Raw genomic sequence first — 20468 nt, forward strand, 5'->3', positions numbered from 1 at the left:
AAATCAGTGAATGATGAATGGAGACTTATTCCAGTTCTCTTAAGCATCAATAAACTTGATCTCACAGAATTCTTTTGATTAAATAGCAAACTAGGTACTTAACTTACAGGGAAATTAATTTACGATGGAAGCCAGGATGCATTTCTTTCTTCAAAGTGCTACCAAGTCATGTAATTGAATCAGAACCTTAGACAACTTTTAAAAATACCTATACTTATTGAAGATCAATGTTGCTCTAGCATTTTTGAAAACAGTCTTGTCAACATTCTTCCAGTTATTCCTAAATTGTCTAATGATTTTAAAGATCATGGTTACAACCACTTTAAAGTCATTAGTAATGGCCTAGGCATTTACTTGACTGTTGAACAGTGTCCCCAGGTTACTTAGATAAATAAAAGTAAGTAATCAATACACTCCGCAATGAGCATAAACAGCAGTTTACCACTTGGATTCAAATTAAGCAAGTGTGTTACTTCCAGTCACTTGTGTCTGCTTTTTTCTATGACCAACCCAACTTTACACTGAGGCGTCAACAAATTGGAAAACACAATATGAGCTATACTGCAGTGGACTGGGGCAGACTGATACCCAGGCAACCAGAGGCAGCTAGAAAAAGGAGAACTGAAAGAGTAGAATAAACAAACAGGTAGCCATAAAAGAGGAATAATTCTACCAACCAGCAGCCACCCAGTCATGCATCAGTTTAATTAGATTAGTCAATATGATAATTTTGGCACTGCGTGTCATGCTAAGCCACAGTACAAACGGCTTGAGGAGAAGGTGTTAGTAAAATTTGGTCTTCCAAAATCACCTCAGGGACCTTCATCAGGAATCCATCAGCAATTCAATTTAGAAACACTGCTGCAAAGTTCAGGTGCATAAAAAGGACAAATCTTGGAGATGTAACGTGTAAAGTATATAAGGCACAAAAAATACTCAGGATGTTTGACCAAAAATAATAAGACAAAGGACCAGAGGAAGAATTGTGCCGACTTCACTACACAAACAAAGAACTGTGATCAGGAAACAGCCCAATAAGGTGGGTTTGTATAGTAGTAGGGAACATACATGCATACAGGGGGTAGTTTATTATATGCCTCCCTAAGAATGGCATATAGAATATAAACTAGTTTACTGAGAGAGATGTAGAAAAGGTATCCACTGGGTACACTGGGAGGGGAAACCAAGTGAACCAAGTATTGAGAACTAAACTGCACTGAAAGTAGATGGGAAAAGAGGGTAAAGAATATCAAATTCTAGAATGTCACTACACCAGAGGAGGACAAGTACCCCAAATCCCTGAGATATCGAAATTGGAAATGAGCTGAGATAGGTACCAATCTGAAGACCTGAGTAAATGACATATAGGAACAGGATGCAACACATGTTTTATTGTATAGTGTCATTTTTGTAATATTTGGAATTTGACTAGGAAAGCATCTGTTTTTGTTGTAGTGTATATGGTCTATGCATTTCACTTTGCATTCATATTAGTATGGAATATATCTACTTTTTGTTTGTTTTTGAAAAACAGGACATTACAACAGCATTTTACTCAAACAGATAATGTTAACTTTAAGTTTGAAATAAATACAGTGGAACCTCTGTTCACGACCATAATTCGTTCCAAAACTCTGGTCGTAAACCGAGTTGGTCGTGAACCAAAGCAATTTTCCCCCATAGGATTGTATGTAAATACAATTAATCTGTTCCAGACCGTACAAACTGTATGTAAATATGTAAATATATGTAAAGATTAAGCACAAATATTGTATAGTTAATTACACCATAGAATGCACAGTGTAATAGTAAACTAATGTAAAAACATTGAATAACACTGACACAAAACACCCAGGCTCCCTGCTCAGCTACACGAGCAGGCTTGCTCACGCTCTCTCTCTCTCTCTCTCTCTGTAGCACACCCCCTCCCCCCAAGTCAGCCACCCCTTTGTCAGCGGCACGCGCTCGCTCGCGGTCTCTCTTTCTCTGTAGCACACACACACACCCACGTCAGCAGCGTGCGCTCACTTTCTCTCTCTCTGTAGTGCACACATATCAGCATTCACGCCTTAGCTCGCTCGCGCTCTCTCTCTCTCACTGAACAGAGGGGAACATTTGAACAAATCCGAACTTTAATTTAAAAACCAACCCCAAGCAACCAAAAAACATTGCAGGAGTTCATGCTAATAGCCTTACAGCCCGATCGCTGTAAACACTTTTTTTAAAATGAGTTTTAAGCACAGCAGAAAAAAAGTAACATTAGAACAATTCCGAGCTTTAATTTAAAAACGAACCACAAGCAACCAAAAAACATTGCAGGAGTTCATGCTAATGGCCTTACAGCCCAATCGCTGTAAACACTTTTTTTAAAATGAGTTTTAAGCACAGCGGAAAAAAAGAAACATTTGAAAAAAGAGAAAAGTAACATTGCAACAATTCACGCTACGAACTGAAAAATTAACTTTTGAAAAATCCGTAGTACAAAAACCACCAAGAAAACTAACCTTGCATGAGTCGAGTTCTGGCATGAAGTGTTTTCCTTCAAGTGTTTTCTCTCTTGTGATTTCTTGGGTTTCTGGTGTTTTTAGCTGGTGGGAGAGAAAGCCCCATGCAGCCATTCCAAAAAGAAAGTCTTTGTGACCCAACCCTTTGTGTTTGCCCTCCACATTACTGGCAGTCTGGCTTTGTTTACATTGTGCTGCTTGAAAGCACGAGGGTTCTCAAATTAATAAATGAGTAAACTGGTAAACAGTTTTTCCACCTCTTCCAGCACTTGAGGTGAGGCCTCTGCCTGGTTAACACTGTAACTCCTTTTGCAATATCGGCTGCTTTAATAGATTCTTTCTGCTTTAGAATACAGTAATCCCTCCTCGATCGCGGGGGTTGCGTTCCAGAACCCCCCGCGATAGACAAAAATCCGCGAAGTAGAAACCATATGTTTGTGTAGTTATTTTTATATATTTTAAGCCATTATAAACTCTCCCACACTGTTAACATTATTAGAGCCCTCTAGACATGAAATAACACCCTTTAGTCAAAAGTTTAAACTGTCCTCCATGACAAGACAGAGATGACAGTTCTTTCTCACAATTAAAAGAATGCAAATAGATCTTCTCTTCAGGAGCAGATAATTTCAGAGGGAGAGAGAGAAGGCTCGCAAAGAAAAGCAAACAATCAAAAAATCAATACGTGTGCTTTTAAGTTTGACGGCATTTTGTAGAGGAGCGTCAGTATCTTCTAAGCAAACAGCCTCTGTGCAAACAGCCCCTCTGCTCACATCTCCTCCGTCAAGCGCAAAGAACGTCAGAGAGAGAGAGCGAGATTAAAGCAACAATCAAAAAATCAATACGTGTGCTTTTGTGCTTTTAAATATGCCGAGCACCGCAATAAAGCGGCATTTTTTTAGAGGAGCGTCAGTATCTTTTAAGCAAACAGCCTCTGTGCAAACAGCCCCTCCGTCAGGCGCAGAGAATGTCAGAGGGTGAGAGAGAGGCAGAGACAAGCAAACAATCAAGCTCCGCGAGGGATGCATATCTTATAGCATTGAGGAGTTTTAGTTAATATGTAATACATGCTGTGATTGGGTAGCTTCTAAGCCATCCGCCAATAGCGTCCCTTGTATGAAATCAACAGGGCAAACAAACTAAGGAAGCGTGTAGCATAAATTAAAAGACCCACTGTCTGCAGAAATCCGCGAACCAGCGAAAAATCTGTGATATATATTTAGATGTGCTTACATTTAAAATCCGCGATATAGCGAGGGATTACTGTAGTCGAAATCGTAGATTTTGACTTCTTGTACTCGGCGGCAAGATCAGTAACGCGAACGCCACACTCAAACTTTTCAATAATTTCTTTCTTTACTTTGATTTCAGTTTTTTTCAAAACTTTCTTCTCACCACTCTTCACTTGCTTAGAAGCCATAGTTAACTGCAAAAGCACACGAAATACTGTAGAGCACAAAGAGAGTGCAGGTAAAGCATGCACATCTGACTGAGAACAATGAACAGGGAGCATCTCGCTCGCTCTCTCTCTCGCTCGCTTTCAAAAATATTTATACTAAGTTATTAACATTTTATTCTGCTTTATTTGTACTATAAAATTCTCAAACCTGCAGGTATCAGGCTTGAATGGCTATTCAGTTCATTGCATCACATTTAGAGATACCAGCAGGAAAATGTGCATCATGTTCTGTAAAATGCACAATCAAGTTTTGTGTATTTAATGAAGGCATGAAGTGAAATGAGTAGCTTGACTTGTTAAAAATATGATGGAGTCAATTTTGATATGCAGCTAGGTAATATTCATACAGTTTGAAAATGTGAATTAATATGCAGGGACATTCTCTGAATATCTGAACAGCATCCAGTTTCTTGTTTTGTTTTTTCCTTTAAGTAAACCTATATTTATTTTTTTTATCATTTTTATTACTGTGTATATTGTGAACAAATACCATGTCATGACTTTGAGAAAAGAGGGTGAATCTCTATTATTACAGCAGGCTTATTATCTGTTGATCACTTGCTAAGATAACTAACCTGGGCTACCTCTGTGTGTGTGTGTGTGTGTGTGTGTGTGTGTGTGTGTGTGTGTATGTGTGTGTGTGTGTGTTCTCTGAATCATTTTTTGGAGGAAGGAATTTTTAAAAAGTTAGAATAGGTGACTGTGCATTTTAGACTTGTGTCTGTTAACCTATAGGAATATTGTATTTTCTTCACTGTGTTTAGTTATGAACTTACAGCTCCTCCACTTTAAGTGCAAGCTTTAATGTCATAATACATATTCTGTCGGGGCTGTATATTGAAAGTGCTTTATAAATAGTAAAAGTGTTCAGCAATACTTGTTTTTGCATGTAAGTGAAGATGTCCAAAATTTTGCAGTTAAATTCTGTTAAAATTAATCCAAATTATGGATGTGATGCAATGTTTTGGAAAACAATGCTTGTTTCTGCATAATGGAAAATACGTAATAAAATAAATTGGTGAAAGTTTTCCTAAATGTGGCTGAGAAAACAGATACTTTATGTTCTGAGCAGTGCTATTAATGCCATGAATACTTTGTCAGCACCTTTGCCAAAGTGTAATGCTGAATCTATATCTAATCTTGGAATTCTCAAAACCTTTGCATGGAAAAAAAATGACATGTAAGGTACAACAGATTTCTAGAATTGATTTTATATTAAATATGCAAAATAAGAGTTTTTTTAATTATTATTATTATTTCTTTCTAACAGGGTGTCGAAGAAGCCAGGTGATATTAAGGGAAAGAAGAGCAAGCAGGTCTCTCAGAAATACACTGCAGCCAGGCTGCATGAAAAGGGTGTGCTGCTGGAAATAGAAGATTTACAGAGTAGCCAGTGAGACTTTTTTCCTCCAACTTCTTTTCCAACAATTTTTTTTAAGTGTGTCTGTTTTACTCCATGTCAAAAAAAACTTAAGAATTTTGAGTTTAAATAAAATTTATGAAAAATTTGAAGAAAAAAAAATCAAGTTCAAATAGACACTTTTAATTTTGTCTCTTTTCAAAGATAATTCTGTGCAAGTCAGGATATGTCACTTTTAGACTCGTCAGTATTTATTGGAGAGGTTGCCTTTGCCTGATAGTTAACATATGTAATTTTTCATAGTTTCTTTTTTCTTTTCTTTTTAAGATAAAGTATATAGGTGGCACCTTTACATTTATCAGATAGCCACAATAATTGTAGATCTTTATTAAACCCATTTTTATTTGAGTAGCTTGTGTCCCCTGCGTTACAGGACTTGGTATATTTGGACGAATATAAATTCCTTTCTTAGTGTAAGACACTAAGCACCTTTCCAAAATTGACTGCTGTTTTATTTCCTATCAAAATGTGTTTATAATGCCTGTTTATTTTTCTGCAGGTTTAAGAATGTTATATTTGAGATCTCACCTGCTGATGAAGTTGGGGATTTTGAGGTGAAGGCTAAATTTATGGGAGTGCAGATAGAAACTCTAATATTACATTATCAGGTATGTGTAAACTGGCTTATTATGTACACAAAGCTGCCATTATCCATGTATCAGATTAGGCATTTCATAACCTGCTTATTTAATTTAGGATTTTGGGGAGGCAGTGTAACCTCAGCTCATAGGGCATAGAGCAAAGATAACATAATCTTGGATGAAGGACCATTCCATTGCAAATGATGATCATTACAAATGATAATGAAAGGAGATTGGATGTCCTTCCTGGTGTCTCCATTTTTCAGCACGTTAAATGACATGCTGGTGTCTTAGAAAATACCTACTTATAAATTGTGCACTGATTCAGTAAACTAGTGATGATTCAAAAAGAGTTAAAAAGTGACAGAATATTGTTGCAATCAGTATCACCCACCCCCCCACCCACCAATAAATAGCATTTGTTTTTGTTTTGTTTTTATTATTCAGATACTAGTAGTTCTCATCTATTCAGTCTTTCAAGTCACTGTCACAACTAATTAAGGACACCCGCATTTCACTAGTTTTGTTGGGAGTGGGACTAAGGATTAAGTAGAAGGTATAATTTTAGAAATTAAAGTTATGACCTCTTGTTCCATAATGAAATTAAAATGACTAAGTGGTATGTGCAGGGTGAGAATGGGTTTAGCAATGTAGTAATTAGTTTGTAAGGTGATACTTAAATCTGAGATCATATACTGTCAATTTTCTCATTAAAAAGTTTGTGAAGCTGCACTGTTAATATGTATTAAGTATTTTGCATTGTAGTTCAGAATTCCCATTTGTTAAATTACCCCTGTTCTAAAGAGTACACAAGGATTATTAGTGTTATCTACTAATCTGAAATAGTAATTCAAGCTGGCCATAACACAGAGCTTTATACTGTTTAACATTCTCTGGCCATGCAGTTCAGAAGACCTGCAGCTTTGGTGCTATCCATCTACACTCCAGTTTTTGACACTCTCTAGAGCAGCGTTTCTCAACAAAAGGGTCACTGGTGGGTCAGGAAGTAGCTATTGTTTATAATGGTTATTGATTGAGGCTAGTTGTCTGTTTATTGGTTTTATTAAAAGTAACAGTCCATACAATAAAGCCAGACTTAACAAGACTAAATTCATTTCAACCTTTACTCAAGATAAAGGGAGGAAGGCCAATAGCCAGAGTAAAACTTTGAATAGAAAAGAGGGAAGAGGATCATTTTCCCCAATATAATTGCTTATACTAAAATGTCATTGATTAGCCAGGATGCCTCCAGGTTTTAAAGTTTTGAACACATCCTAAAAGTGAAAATTTGATTTTTTCCAATTTCAAATAGTATGTAACATCAGTTACCCACTGAGTTAAAGGAGGTGGGTTAGCATACTTCCAGTTGAGCAAGATAAGTCTACATGCTAGTATTAAAGGTATTTACATTGAAATTAATTGAAATGAGATTAATTCGTGCCAACCCCCAAAAAACCACCCTAATTTTTTGTTAAGTGTTTTAAACCTAAGAAAAATGTATTTATAATGAACAAATATTGTATACAAACAAAATTAAGCCTAATACATAAAAGAGAATCTAAAGAAATAAACAGATGTTGGCGAAACCGATTAGCGTATTGTAATGTTTTTTTCTTTCACTTCACTTTTGCTTAAATTAATTTTCTTCTTCACTAGTTTTGTTTCTTTTTTGCCACGCTTTCGTCACTTTCATTCTCAAGGCGTTTCAATAGAAACCAGTCCAAGGAGTCCTCCCCTTTAGAAAGTTTCTGAAATGAGTTAGGCAAGTGTCATTAAATAGCACTGCTGCACGACCAGTTGCAACTTTTTCAGGGTTTCCTTTCAATAAAGTCAAGTGTTACAGTAGGCAAGTGTCATTAAATAGCGGCGCTGCACAATCAGTTGTAACCTTTTCAGGGTGTTTCTTTTCTTTAAAGTTTGAAACTTTTTTCCCACATTGCAAACACCTCCTTTATCTCACTTTAAGAGAGAACCTCCTCCGCGATACCGATCTCCTGCAAAACCACTGTATGTTGCAGCATCTGTAGTTCTGTCAACTCCTCTGTCATCAGTTCCTTGGAATGTGCAGCGACAACCTATTTGGTGGCTCGTATTTCGAATTTTGGCTCGTAGCTCAAGGCAAAAAAATCAACCCAGTGACGGCTCGTAGCTCAAAAAACTCGTATATTGGGGGCACTCGTATCTCAAGGTACCACTGTAGTTTGTTTATCCTTCTCCACTTTAAGTGCATCTGGGAGAATACCAAACACAGCTGTTAATGATCTGAGAGTAATTGTGACACTAAGGCTCTCTGATACGTATTTAAAGATTTTTGTCCAGAATGGTGATAATTTGGTGCACACCCAAAACATGTGGCCCACTGAGGCTGGAGTTCATTTGCAACATTCACAGTTTGGATCTTGCCCTGAAATAATTTTGGAAAACTTAAAAAGAGATGGTGTACGTGATAAAAGATTTTAAGTTGAATAATTGTATGGTTTGTGCATATGGAGCTAGCGTTAATTCTGTGTGTGGCTACCTTCCGCTCCTTTGCTGAAATGTTGAGTAAAAAGATACTTTTCCCACTGTACTCTGGGATCTTTGAAAAGAAGTGACTTTAAAAATGTTTTTATATACAGTATTATAGAAATGCTGTCCGAGTTCTTCAAGATGGCTCAATATTGGAATATAAATAGGTGGGAGGTGAGGAAAATTGGGCAGATTTCGTTTTAACAAAAGTTTCTAATTGCATATAGTAGAAATATTGTGGTGATGGGAAGCTAATTTTGGAGTTTAATTGTTTGTAGGATGCAAAAACATTATCTGTATATAAATCTCTAAATTATTTAATCCCATACATTTTAAAAACATTAAAAACTAAGTTTTAATGGGTGGAAAAGGTGGTTAATGTGTAGACATGCCACAGAAAAAGCTTCTTTGTCTTGAAGTGCTTCCTACATTGGTTTCATATCCTCTTCATACTGAACAAAGGACAATTAGGATGTTGGTATATTGACAATAACAAGGAATATAAAGAAGTACTGCGGGATTGTATTTCTATTGCGGACCAAGCGTGTGTGTGATCATTTATTTGTGTCAATGTCCAGGTTTTTATAGCTTGTATATTTGCCACCAACTAATAACATTGAAAGTCAGGTAGAGCCATGCCATCTTCTGGTTTAGGTTGTTGTTGGGTCGAAATGTTTTTTCTGATATTTCTTCTATATCCATCTTCCAGCACAGTTAGTCTGTCTCCATGCACTCTGCATTTAGATTTTGTAGCCATTGCTTTTTATCAACGGCGGATGCCAATTGTTCAACAATTTCAATGCAACATTTGCTTAACATCTTCAAACTGAGCACCAAATGATATAAATTAAATCTCAAATGTTCTCTCATTTTCCTGTATTTTCTAGCATGCATTTAAAGGTTGCCTCAAAGCGATTACTTAGTCGTTTCTCCTGGGGCCTCATGCATAACGCCATGAGTAGAACTCGCACTATAACATGATATAAGCACAAAAGCTAAAATGTGCTTACGCAAAGAAAAATAGAGATGCATAAATCTGTGCGTTAGCCAACTTCCGTGTTCTTCCGCTACATAAATCCCGGTCAGTGTGAAAAGTAATGTTCGTGCACGGGCCTGCTGGCCCGCCCCAACTCCTCCCAGAATTATGCCTCTTTGAATATGCAAATTAATATAAATAGCCCTTAAGCTCAGTGTTCTGTGAAAAGACAATGGGAAAAGCAAGAGGGGAAAATGGAAGAATTTCAGCAAATACCAAGTGGAGGCAAGGAAAAACGTACTATTTGTTGGTTTAAACAGTGGTGTAAACAACAAAAGTAAGCTGATCGAGTGACATAGCTTGTCAGAGAAACTCGAAAGCTCAAGTTCACACTCGCACAGTGCCCGAAATAAAAAAGAAGTTGTCAGATATCAAAGTCGCCGTGAAACGTTGTCATAGCCCACCACCTGAGTGTCATATGAAAGCTTATTAGGGTACAGAGGAAAAAAAAAAGGCACACAGTGGGGGAAAAAACCACGAAATGTCAACTTCAATCTCGAAATTTCCACTTTAATCACGTAGTTTATTTTGTCATTACAGTAGAACATCATAAACTTCATCATAAAATTGTTTAACAGTTTCTCAAATCACATCGTAATTAAAATAGCACGTTAACACTAGAATTACCAGAGCCTACGAAAAAACTCGTAATTCCGTCCCACCTTAAACTGCTTCTTAAATCCCTTCACACCTCTCCGCCAGCGTCCTTTGTTCTCTAAATGTGCTGATAAAGAGAAGCTCGGAGCAGCCGGGTATTCCATCCCCCACCAATTTAGAACGTGCACGAACTTCTCTCAGCTCATGCCTTGATTGAGTATCTGGGAGTGAAGTGGAGTTTTAGAGTGGAAATAATAGATCGTTGTTTGGAACACACGCATTTCATGTCTGTTCCGTTTCTACAGTAATCTGTGTCAACACATTGTTAAAACAGAAACTTTTTTTATATTCTAGTAGTAGATGACAAAATGTAGGCATAAACTATATAATGTATGAAGCCTGAAGTCCAAATAGCAAAGAAACATTTTCACAAGAATAACACAATTGCACTTTTATTCAAACATATAACTGCAGAAAGAAAAAGCCGCCTTAACATGCGACATTGACACCAGTTTACTATAACTGACTCCGTGGTTCAATAGATACAGCCCCCGCTTGGGAATCAATCCTGCGCTCCTCCCTTTTGAGAAGTAAACTGTTCTTAGTCTTACTGTTTTAGTATAAAAACATACATTTGATTTCAGTCTGTAACACTTTTCACTCTCTCAGTCGCGTTCAGAATAAATCCATACAACCCCATCTGACACGGCTGTTTTCACTAAAGACGCGCTATAGCTCTGCAGTGTACCACGATGCATACTAACGCAACCCGGGTCTGACACACAAACGCTGGCGAAGCTGCCTTCTTCATATCTCACCGTCACTTGCTTTTCGTTTTATTGAGTGTTCCTGCCAGTCCCCGCATGTTGCTGTATGCTTTTTCTTTTGCACCCCAGGACATGCAGAAGAAAGAATGGTAAAGTTAGTATGCATCGTGGTACAGCACAGAGCTATAGCGCGTCTGTATTCTGTTTCTTTAGTACTCCAGAGGAGAGAATAGTAAAGAGCAGTAAGTTCGGCGCTATATGCAATCATCAGACACTCCCCATCTGCCCGTTGTTTTGTTATACTTTTCAATACTTTTTATACTGCTCAAACGGGCATGCTCAAAAAATACACGTGTAATGCCACGAAAAGTGCACGCAGACACTTCATTTCAAAACAAAACAAGTGCACTTTTATTCAAAACTACCTGTATAACCGAAGAAAAAAGAAAGCAAGATACAGTAGGCGATTGATACGACATCTTGCATGGTGCAATGCTAAGAAGTGAAGATTTTCATTCCGTGCTATATAAAATCATCACATTCAAATATTAACAGTTCCCACACACCCAAGGACCGTCCTTCCTACATTTACGACACGTGTACTTGTTGCCGTGTACACACCTCTCTGTGCTATGGTTTCTATTACACTGAATGAGCACCTGACACTGTACTTTCTTCTTCCCTGGGGGAAGGTCCCGCATCAGAGAATTTCCAGTTCCTGCATAAATTCACACCCGATCTGACGCTGTTCGTTTTCAAATAATATTGCATTAGTGCGATTATATTTTCACATATATTGTCTTTCTTTCAGGTGTGTAATAGAAACCACAGCATAGAGAGAAGTGTGTACATTGCTTCTTACAGGAAAAGCGATGGAAAAAGTGCACTTGAATAAAAGTGCACTTTTGTTATACTTTTACACCAATATATGTTCCTGTGTTTGAACGACACGGGCAGATGGGGAGTGTCTGATGATTGCATATAGCGCCGAAGTTACTGGTCTTTACCATTCTTTCTTCTGCATGTCCTGGGGTGCAAAAGAAAAAGCATACAGCAACATGCGGGGACTGGCAGGAACACTCAATAAAACGAAAAGCAAGTGACGGTGAGATATGAAGAAGGCAGCTTCGCCAGCGTTTGTGTGTCAGAACCGGGGCGTTAGTATGCATCGTGGTACACTGCAGAGCTATAAGCGTCTTTAGTGAAAACAGCCGTGTCAGATGGGGTTGTATGGATTGATTCTGACGCGACTGAGAGAGTGAAAAGTGAATAAAAAAAAAAAGCTAACCTTTAAAAGATCATAAATTGCACCGGCTGTTACAGACTGAAATCAAATGTATGTTTTTATACTAAAACAGTAAGACTAAGAACAGTTTACTTCTCAAAAGGGAGGAGCGCAGGATCGAACCCCTGACCCCTTGATTCCCAAGCGGGCGCTGTATCTATTGAACCACGGAGTCAGTTATAGTAAACTGATGTCAATGTCGCATGTTAAGGCGGCTTTTCTTTCTGCAGTTATATGTTTGAATAAAAGTGCAATTGTGTTATTCTTGTGAAAATGTTTCTTTGCTATTTGGACTTCAGGCTTCATACATTATATAGTTTATGCCTACATTTTGTCATCTACTACTAGAATATAAAAAAAGTTTCTGTTTTAACAATGTGTTGACACAGATTACTGTAGAAACGGAACAGACATGAAATGCGTGTGTTCCAAACAACGATCTATTATTTCACTCTAAAACTCCACTTCACTCCCAGATACTCAATCAAGGCATGAGCTGAGAGAAGTTCGTGCACGTTCTAAATTGGTGGGGGGATGGAATAGCCGGCTTCTCTTTATCAGCACATTTAGAAGACAAAGGGCGCTGGCGGAGAGGTGTGAAGGGATTTAAGAAGCAGTTTAAGGTGGGACGGAATTACGAGTTTTTTCGTAGGCTCTGGTAATTCTAGTGTTAAATGCTTTGTTTTGTATGTGTTCTTCTATGTGTGTGAATCACTACGTGCTTCTTAAACCAGCTTTCTCTTCCTCCGACAGGACACAGAATCCATTACATTCGTGATATTACAGCTCTCTGAATAACTAAAATACTGAGATGTATACGTAATATCATTTTCATGATGATAGGAGTTAAAGCACATTATTAAACATGGGAACACGGTGACGCAGTGATTGTGCGCAACCTTTGATTAAATAATTTATTGCAGCAGTACTCGGGTGCGGCTCTAGGCTCGTGGCGGCCCTGGGCAGAGAGAGAATCGGTGGCCCCTTCTCCCGCCAATGTCAATATTGTATCTTATGCACGGCAGATGGCCACGTCCGTTGCGGACACTGCATAATCGTCTCGTGCTCATGACACAAGCGTTTAACTTTTGTCAAAATTTGCTGCTGCGTTTTTAGCTGTGTTGTTGTTTTCTCTTTCTGTTTTATATTAAATATATATTGGCTTGGTGGCCCTGTGCAGGTGCACAGTTTGCACATGCCTAAGGCCGCCCCTGCAGTACTGTCTCTTTCAAACATACTAACTTCCAATTCCTGTCCTTCCTTTTCTTTCTCCAAGTAACCGATCGCCACACGATTAGCTCTGTAATAGACGTTAAGCCATCTGTAAGCTTATAACGCAGATTCTTGAAAACTTTTAAGGAACAGTGTAATATCTTCATAGTACATGTTTAATTATTCTATCCTTCACGCCAGTCCCAGTGAAGTATACAGTGCGAGGCAGGATCCATGAGCGGTGCGCCAGATCCTTGCTAGCGTAGCAACACCGTGTCCTTTAATTATTAACAATATAGATAATTTAAATGAAGTTAGTTTTATCTGTTTAATATGATAAACATATTTTGCTGTATTTCATCTTAAAAATGATATCGTCATCATATGTAAATGCGCTTTATAAAGTGTCTCAGGTTGTGCAATATAACTGTAGTGCAAGTTTACAGTGAGGTGATTGTACAAACAGTTCTACAAGGAACAGTTGATGGACTGATGGAGTGCGCGTAGAGCTCTTGGGATGAAACTCTTTCTGAACCGCGAGGGCCGTACAGGAAAGGTTTGAAGCGTTTGCCATGTGAGAAGCAGTTCAAATAGGAAGCATGGCTGAGGCAGTGTGTGCTTGATGCTGTATACCGATAATTCTCTTTCCGGTCAGCAGCTCCAAGTGGTGCAGTGAGAGTAATATGGAAAAAGATGATAGGCTGTGGCAACCCAAAACGAGAGTAGCTGAAAGAAGATGAAGAAAGTGCAGTGAGAGTAACAATGTTAAAGCAGTTACGGTATTTAGAATAGTTTGACCATTATATTGTTACTGGTTAATTACAATCAGATGCATTTAACTAATAAACAATATGCAGTATATTTCAGTGTATTTATAAAGCCACGTCAGGGACGTAGATCTGAAAAAGAAAGATAAACCACACAGGAACAGTAGAACTGCTTTGACGCTGGGTGCCGCCAGCCTGCAAAACCGAGTGGAGAACTTGCGTACGACAGGGTATGAGGTACCGTGGAAATGTGAGTGGCTTTACGCCAAGTTTAGGTTTATACATCCCGATTCTTACACATTTCTGTGCATACGCACGGTTTATACATGATGCTCCTGGTCTTTAATATCCTGAAGCAGCTTTCTCGTTAGTCATGTTTATGTCCATTGTATCTTTTGTATCATTTGTAACATTCTTTATATTACTCTTTAGCTCCTTTAGGTCCCAAAGAGAGTGGTAGTTATTGTGGTCATCATTGCAGTTATCATTACCTTCAGCTCAGACTATTTGTTTCGGTCTTGTCTGTGCTCTGCGGGTGGAGTAGCAAGCCCAGTTGGAGTCTGCGCCCCTCATCTGCAGGGGTAGTTGACATCATGGGTAGTAAGGCCATGCACCGTTCCAATGAACCTTTTGGAATAGACAAGTTCTATTGGCCTGTGTCATTTGCAGTTTCTCTCCCACTTTTGCTCTTGGCTGAAGCCAGTGCTGCTGCGTCAGATCCCCAGACATCTTTTCTTTCACCTATCTGTTCAGGTTAGTCTCTGGAAGGCTGTACCTTGAACTTGAGGCAGCTTTAGCTGCCTTTTCTATTTCCTTCTGAGCCGTTTTTTCTGCTGTTAATGCTTGTATATACTCGCATATACTGTAATTAAAGCCCCTCGGGTGCAGTAAATACAGAATACCTTGTGATAATAGTTAAAAATAAAAAAAAAAACACAGCTGCTAATGGAGTTCCATCTTAGATGTCCATTTCCCGAAACGGACGAGACCAAAAAATTGCTTTTAACATCTTCTTTTTCACAGTCATGCTCCCTTTACCAAGGGGAAACTGATGATTACACTCAAGTCACCAAGGATGACAGTGATGGTGACACTTACATGTGAAAAAGTGGGTTGCGACACCTAAAAGGTTGACAAACACTGTTCTGGTGCTTGAGGTCTTGTTTTAAGGGGATTTAAAATATCCTAAGCCTCTTTAAATGTCACATTATAATTTGGTGTTGCTTGATCTAAATTGTTTTCCACATTAATGGTTGACATTCTCAAAATATCTAGTATTCCATCTGATTACATCTTGCCTGAAGAAGGGGCCGGAGTTTCCTCGAAAACTTGCTTATTGTAATCTTTTTAGTTAGCCAATAAAAGGTGTAATTTTGCTTGACTTTTCACTAAAGTCAAAATGTCTACAAATTTTGATATAGAGTTCCAATCTTGATGTGTCATTGTCCTTGTTTTAATCTGTCAAATTTACTAAGCCAGGGTTAAGTAAGAAGACACAAATTAGATTTTGTACTTAATGCTGTTCATGTACGATGCATTGAACCCACAGGTCAATCAAAAGTAATAATGGAAATTTACATACCCAAATGTCTTTTTTTTTCCCCTCCCCCCAATAAAACTTGTTTCCTTTTTGTCTGCTCTTTTTCATTACTAATGTGCAGTGTGTCACAGCAGAGTTAATCTGCTTTTATCAAATACCCAAAAATGTTAAGCCACATACAGTGAAAGGCCTCATTACCGTTTAGTAGCTGAGGTTCAGAGCATTAGAATGATGTATAGTTGTCTGTGATTGGTCATTTGTAGGACATGTCACAGCTTTGTGTAAACAGCAACAGATAAAATGAAAATGTAACAGCTCGTCTTTAACATTAGAATCCCTGAAGCCTGCCCTAGGTTGTAACTCAAAACACAGTCCTCAACAAAACATTGCCAGATGTCTGAGATTGCAGCAAATCTGTCATTTTTCACATGTTCTGCACGGAAGTCTTTGTTGTCAAAGCGCAAATGCCGCATGATAGTCTGATAGTAGTCATTGGACATTGTATCTTTGATTGATTGCTGTTACAACAAATAGTTCTGAACAAGAATCAACCGCAGCACCGACTGTTGTCATCGTTGGTCTTGTATAAAGAATGGAGATAAATACCATCAACTCGGAGAGGGAGAGGCAAGTTTGTTATACCACGTGATCATCACTGACAGAATAAAACTGAATAATAAAAAAAACAAGTGCTAACTTTTACAAGTAGCCAAAATTTACACCGGGTGTTAGTCGCAAATCAAATGTATATTTTTATTATATTATAGTAACTAGCAAAATACCTGCGCTTCGCAGCGGCGAAGCACTGCCTTAAAATTTTTATTAAGAAGAAAATAAAACCTTTTTAAACTGAGGGAAAATATACCAATAATTATTTGTTAAGGATATCTTTGTGTACCGCATTGTGAGTTCGGCCCTCCGGTTGTAATATGACCAAGCTGTGCGTTGAGCTTACTCTTGAGCATGCAACGTACAGTTGGCCATATGAACAGTAATCTTTTTTCAAATCTCACAGCTTGGATTGCTGCTGTCATAATCGGTTTGAGTTTCATGGTTTGTTTCAATTACGACAGTATTTGTAGGACATGTGTTGAAGAGACATTCGGCATCTGTCAAGCGTTGTAAGTATACAACCAGTTTCATCGATAACTTCACATCCAGCTTTTGAGAGTTTAAACAATCATAAACATCAAAGTGTCCACTACTGAAATCGTCACCTGTCAATCTAAGATGTTTAACACTAGATTTACCAGAGCCTACGAAAAAACTCGTAATTCCGTCCCACCTTAAATCGCTTCTTAAATCCCTTCACACCTCTCCGCCACCGTCCTTTGTCTTCTAAATGTGCTGATAAAGAGAAGCTAGGAGCAGCCGGCTATTCCATCCCCCCCACCAATTTAGAATGTGCACAAACTTTTCCAAGCTCATGCCTTGATTGAGTATCTGGGAGTGAAGTGGAGTTTTAGAGTGGAAATAATAGATTGTTATTTGGAACACACGCATTTCATGTCTCTTCCATTTCTACAGTAATCTGTGTCAACACATTGTTAAAACAGAAACGTTTTTTATATTCTAGTAGTAGATGACAAAATGTAGGCATAAACTATATAATGTATGAAGCCTGAAGTCCAAATATCAAAGAAACATTTTCACAAAAATAACACAACAATTGTGCTTTTATTCAAAAATATAACTCCATTCTTTCCTCTGCATGTCCTGGAGTACAAAAGAAACAGCGTACAGCAACATGCGGGAACTGGCAGGAACACTCAATAAAACTGAATAAAAAGAAAATCAAGTGACGGTGAGATACGAAGAAGGCAGCTTCGCCAGCGTTTGTGTGTCAGCAACCTGGGTGGGGGTCTTTAGTATGCATCGTGGTACACTGCAGAGCTATTGCGCGTCTTTATGTGAAAACAGTTGTGTCAGATGGGGTTGTATGGATTGATTCTGAACACGACTGAGGGAATGAAAAGTGAATAAAAAAAAAAAAAGCTAACCATTACAAGGATCAATAAATTGCACCGGCTGTTACAGACCAAAATCAAATGTATGCTTTTATTCTAAAATAGTAAGACTAAGAGCAGTTTACTTCTCAAAACGGAGCAGTGCAGGATCGAACTTGCGACCTTTTGATTCCCAAACGGTAACTGGTTCTATTGAACCACGGAGGCAGTTACAATAAACGGCTGTCAATGTCGCATGTTAAGGCAGCCTTTTGTTTCTGCAGTTATATTTTTAAATAAAAGCGCAATTGTTGTGTTATTTTTGTGAAAATGTTTCTTTGATATTTGGACTTCAGGCTTCATATATTATATAGTTTATGCCTACATTTTGTCATCTACTACTAGAATATAAAAAACGTTTCTGTTTTAACAATGTGTTTACACAGATTACTGTAGAAACGGAACAGACATGAAATGCGTGTGTTCCAAATAACGATCTATTATTTCCACTCTAAAACTGGAAAAATTCAAAAAATTGGTGGGGGGATGGAATAGCCGGCTGCTTCTAGCTTCTCTTTATCAGCACATTTAGAGGACAAAGGACACTGGCGGAGAGGTGTGAAGGTATTTAAGGTGGGACGGAATTATGAGTTTTTTTCATAGGCTCTGGTAATTCTAGTGTTAAGAGGCATTGGCGGTTGTCGAAAGGTGTAAACTATTTGGCCATTTCGGTACACTTGAAAGCGACAACCGAACAATTCACCGGCAGCCATCAACTCACATGCAGATGCATAGGTGAAGGGCTTAAGTATTTCACTCTTCTAGTGCTCCTGTGTAAAATAATTATCTCCTGTACCGTCATCAGTCCACACCTTGAACCTGTCCCAGTCATTCAATACATAAGACATAATGTTCCTCCGGATATCAAGAGTGAGCCTGATATGGCCGTGCAATATGTAACAAAGAGAATGGAAAAGGTAGGTGCCATCTCCGGGCATGGAAACCACTCAGTAAGTGACAGTTCTTTGATCGATGGTGATCACCTCGATAGACATGTTAATGGGGGTACGGTTGGAATGATAAAGGAAATGGGTACCTGAACAATATAAAGTAAGTCTCAAATACTTACACAATAACTATAATCGTAATAAATGAACAATAAAACAGCGGAGAAGCTAGTTATCAGCAGGGAGACGTGAATCCCGTGGCGAAGCAAGGAAGGGAATGTAGAGACTGGAGCGACGGACGGCCTTATATAGGCAGGCAGCCAACAACGGGAGGCTTTGGGATGGGAAAACCCACCCCCGCCACACGGTGACCGAGCTGCAGGCTATGGACATATATATGTACGTAAATAAAATTCAGTTAGCGTTGGGAACCCGCGTACCAAATTTCTTGAAGATGGGCACATAAGTAATAAAGACCGTTGAAAAGTTCAATATGGCGGCTGACCGTGGCATCATACCACCAAAATAAGTGCGTACATTGGTTTTGGTTAGCGCAGGGAAGCCGCCTACCAAATTTCGTGAAGATGGGGCCATAAATAAGAAAGTTCAACATGGCGGACGTTGTCGACTGTCATGACTGTTACACGTAGAATTTCGAAATGAAACATGCTTAACTTTTGTAAGTAAGCTGTAAGGAATGAGCCTGCCAAATTTCAGCCTTCTACGGACACAGGAAGTTGGAGAATTAGTGACGTTGGAAAGTTCAATATGGCAGCCAACAGTGGGGTCATACCATCGAAATAAGTACGTACATCGGTTTCGGTTAGCGCAGGAAAGCCGCCTACCAAATTTCGTGAAGATGGGACCATAAATAAGAAAGTTCAACATGGCGGACAGTGTCGACCGTTATCGACCGTTATGACCGTTACGTGTAGAATTTCGAAATGAAACCTGCTTAACTTTTGTAAGTAAGCTGTAAGGAATAAGCCTGTCAAATTTCAGCCTTCTACCTACACGGGAAGTTGGAGAATTAGTAGTGAGTGAGTCAAATATAGATAATAGCAGCTCACTACTGAAAATGCTCAAACTCAGAATCTTTGTGTTATATGGCAGCAGTTCTTACTACTTCACCATTCAAGAATACATATCAACTTCCTACCAATTGACATTTGAACTTGAGTGAGTTTTTAACTTATTAAACATGTAATTCATAGTATTTTTTTTACTTTGGTTATATTCTTCAACTAGCAGACCTGGCGCGCTTCGCTGCACGTTTAACCGGCTAGTTTCGGCAGCGGATCCTGGTTTTTCCAATCTAGACGTCCTGTCTTTTTCAGATTCTTTTAACCGCCTGGTTTCAGCAGCCAGTCGTCCTTTTGAAAATCTTGAAATCCTGTCGTCTTTAGATTCGTTTAACTGCCTGATTTTGTCAGCGAATCGTTTTCTTTCTAACGTAGAAGTTGTTTCTTGTTGCGCTGGTTTTGGCAGCCAAGCGCTTTTTTTTCCAACCTAGAAGACCTCTCTTGGGATCCGTTTAATGGCCTCATTGATTGCATGTCTTTCAAGGTAGTTTCAATATCCATTTCTTGCACTGAGATTTCTCCCTTTTTATAAGTGACTGTGTAAGTACCGCGTGTACTAAACAGCAAATTAGTAAAGGAGAAAGGACTAAACACTAAGGAAGAAGAACGGCAAGACCACGTCAGCTGCAGAGCTCAGCTCGGAGCGAAATGATTTGAAGTGAATGAAATGACGTGAATGGGAGGGGGGATGATCACATGACTCCCCTACCCGCCTTAACTCTTCATCCCTCCACAAACACAGTCTCTCGGATCCCAACTCTCCTTTATATATACAGATAAAAGTGCATATTTATTTAATATTTGGACTAAAGTCTTC

At 38.6% G+C, this 20468-nt stretch overlaps 1 protein-coding gene across 1 annotated transcript in view; it reads left to right on the plus strand.

Moving 5' to 3' along the window:
• The window catches only part of iqgap1 (IQ motif containing GTPase activating protein 1), a 303340-nt gene that overhangs the window by 280197 nt on the left and 2675 nt on the right, over positions 1–20468 (plus strand). Inside the window, exons 36-37 of the mRNA XM_039773388.1 lie at positions 5234–5356; positions 5883–5991. Coding sequence (XP_039629322.1) covers positions 5234–5356; positions 5883–5991 — 232 coding nt within the window. The remainder of the gene's footprint in view (positions 1–5233; positions 5357–5882; positions 5992–20468) is intronic.

The sequence above is a fragment of the Polypterus senegalus genome, chromosome 12 (assembly GCF_016835505.1).
Source record: "Polypterus senegalus isolate Bchr_013 chromosome 12, ASM1683550v1, whole genome shotgun sequence".
NCBI lineage: Eukaryota > Metazoa > Chordata > Cladistia > Polypteriformes > Polypteridae > Polypterus > Polypterus senegalus.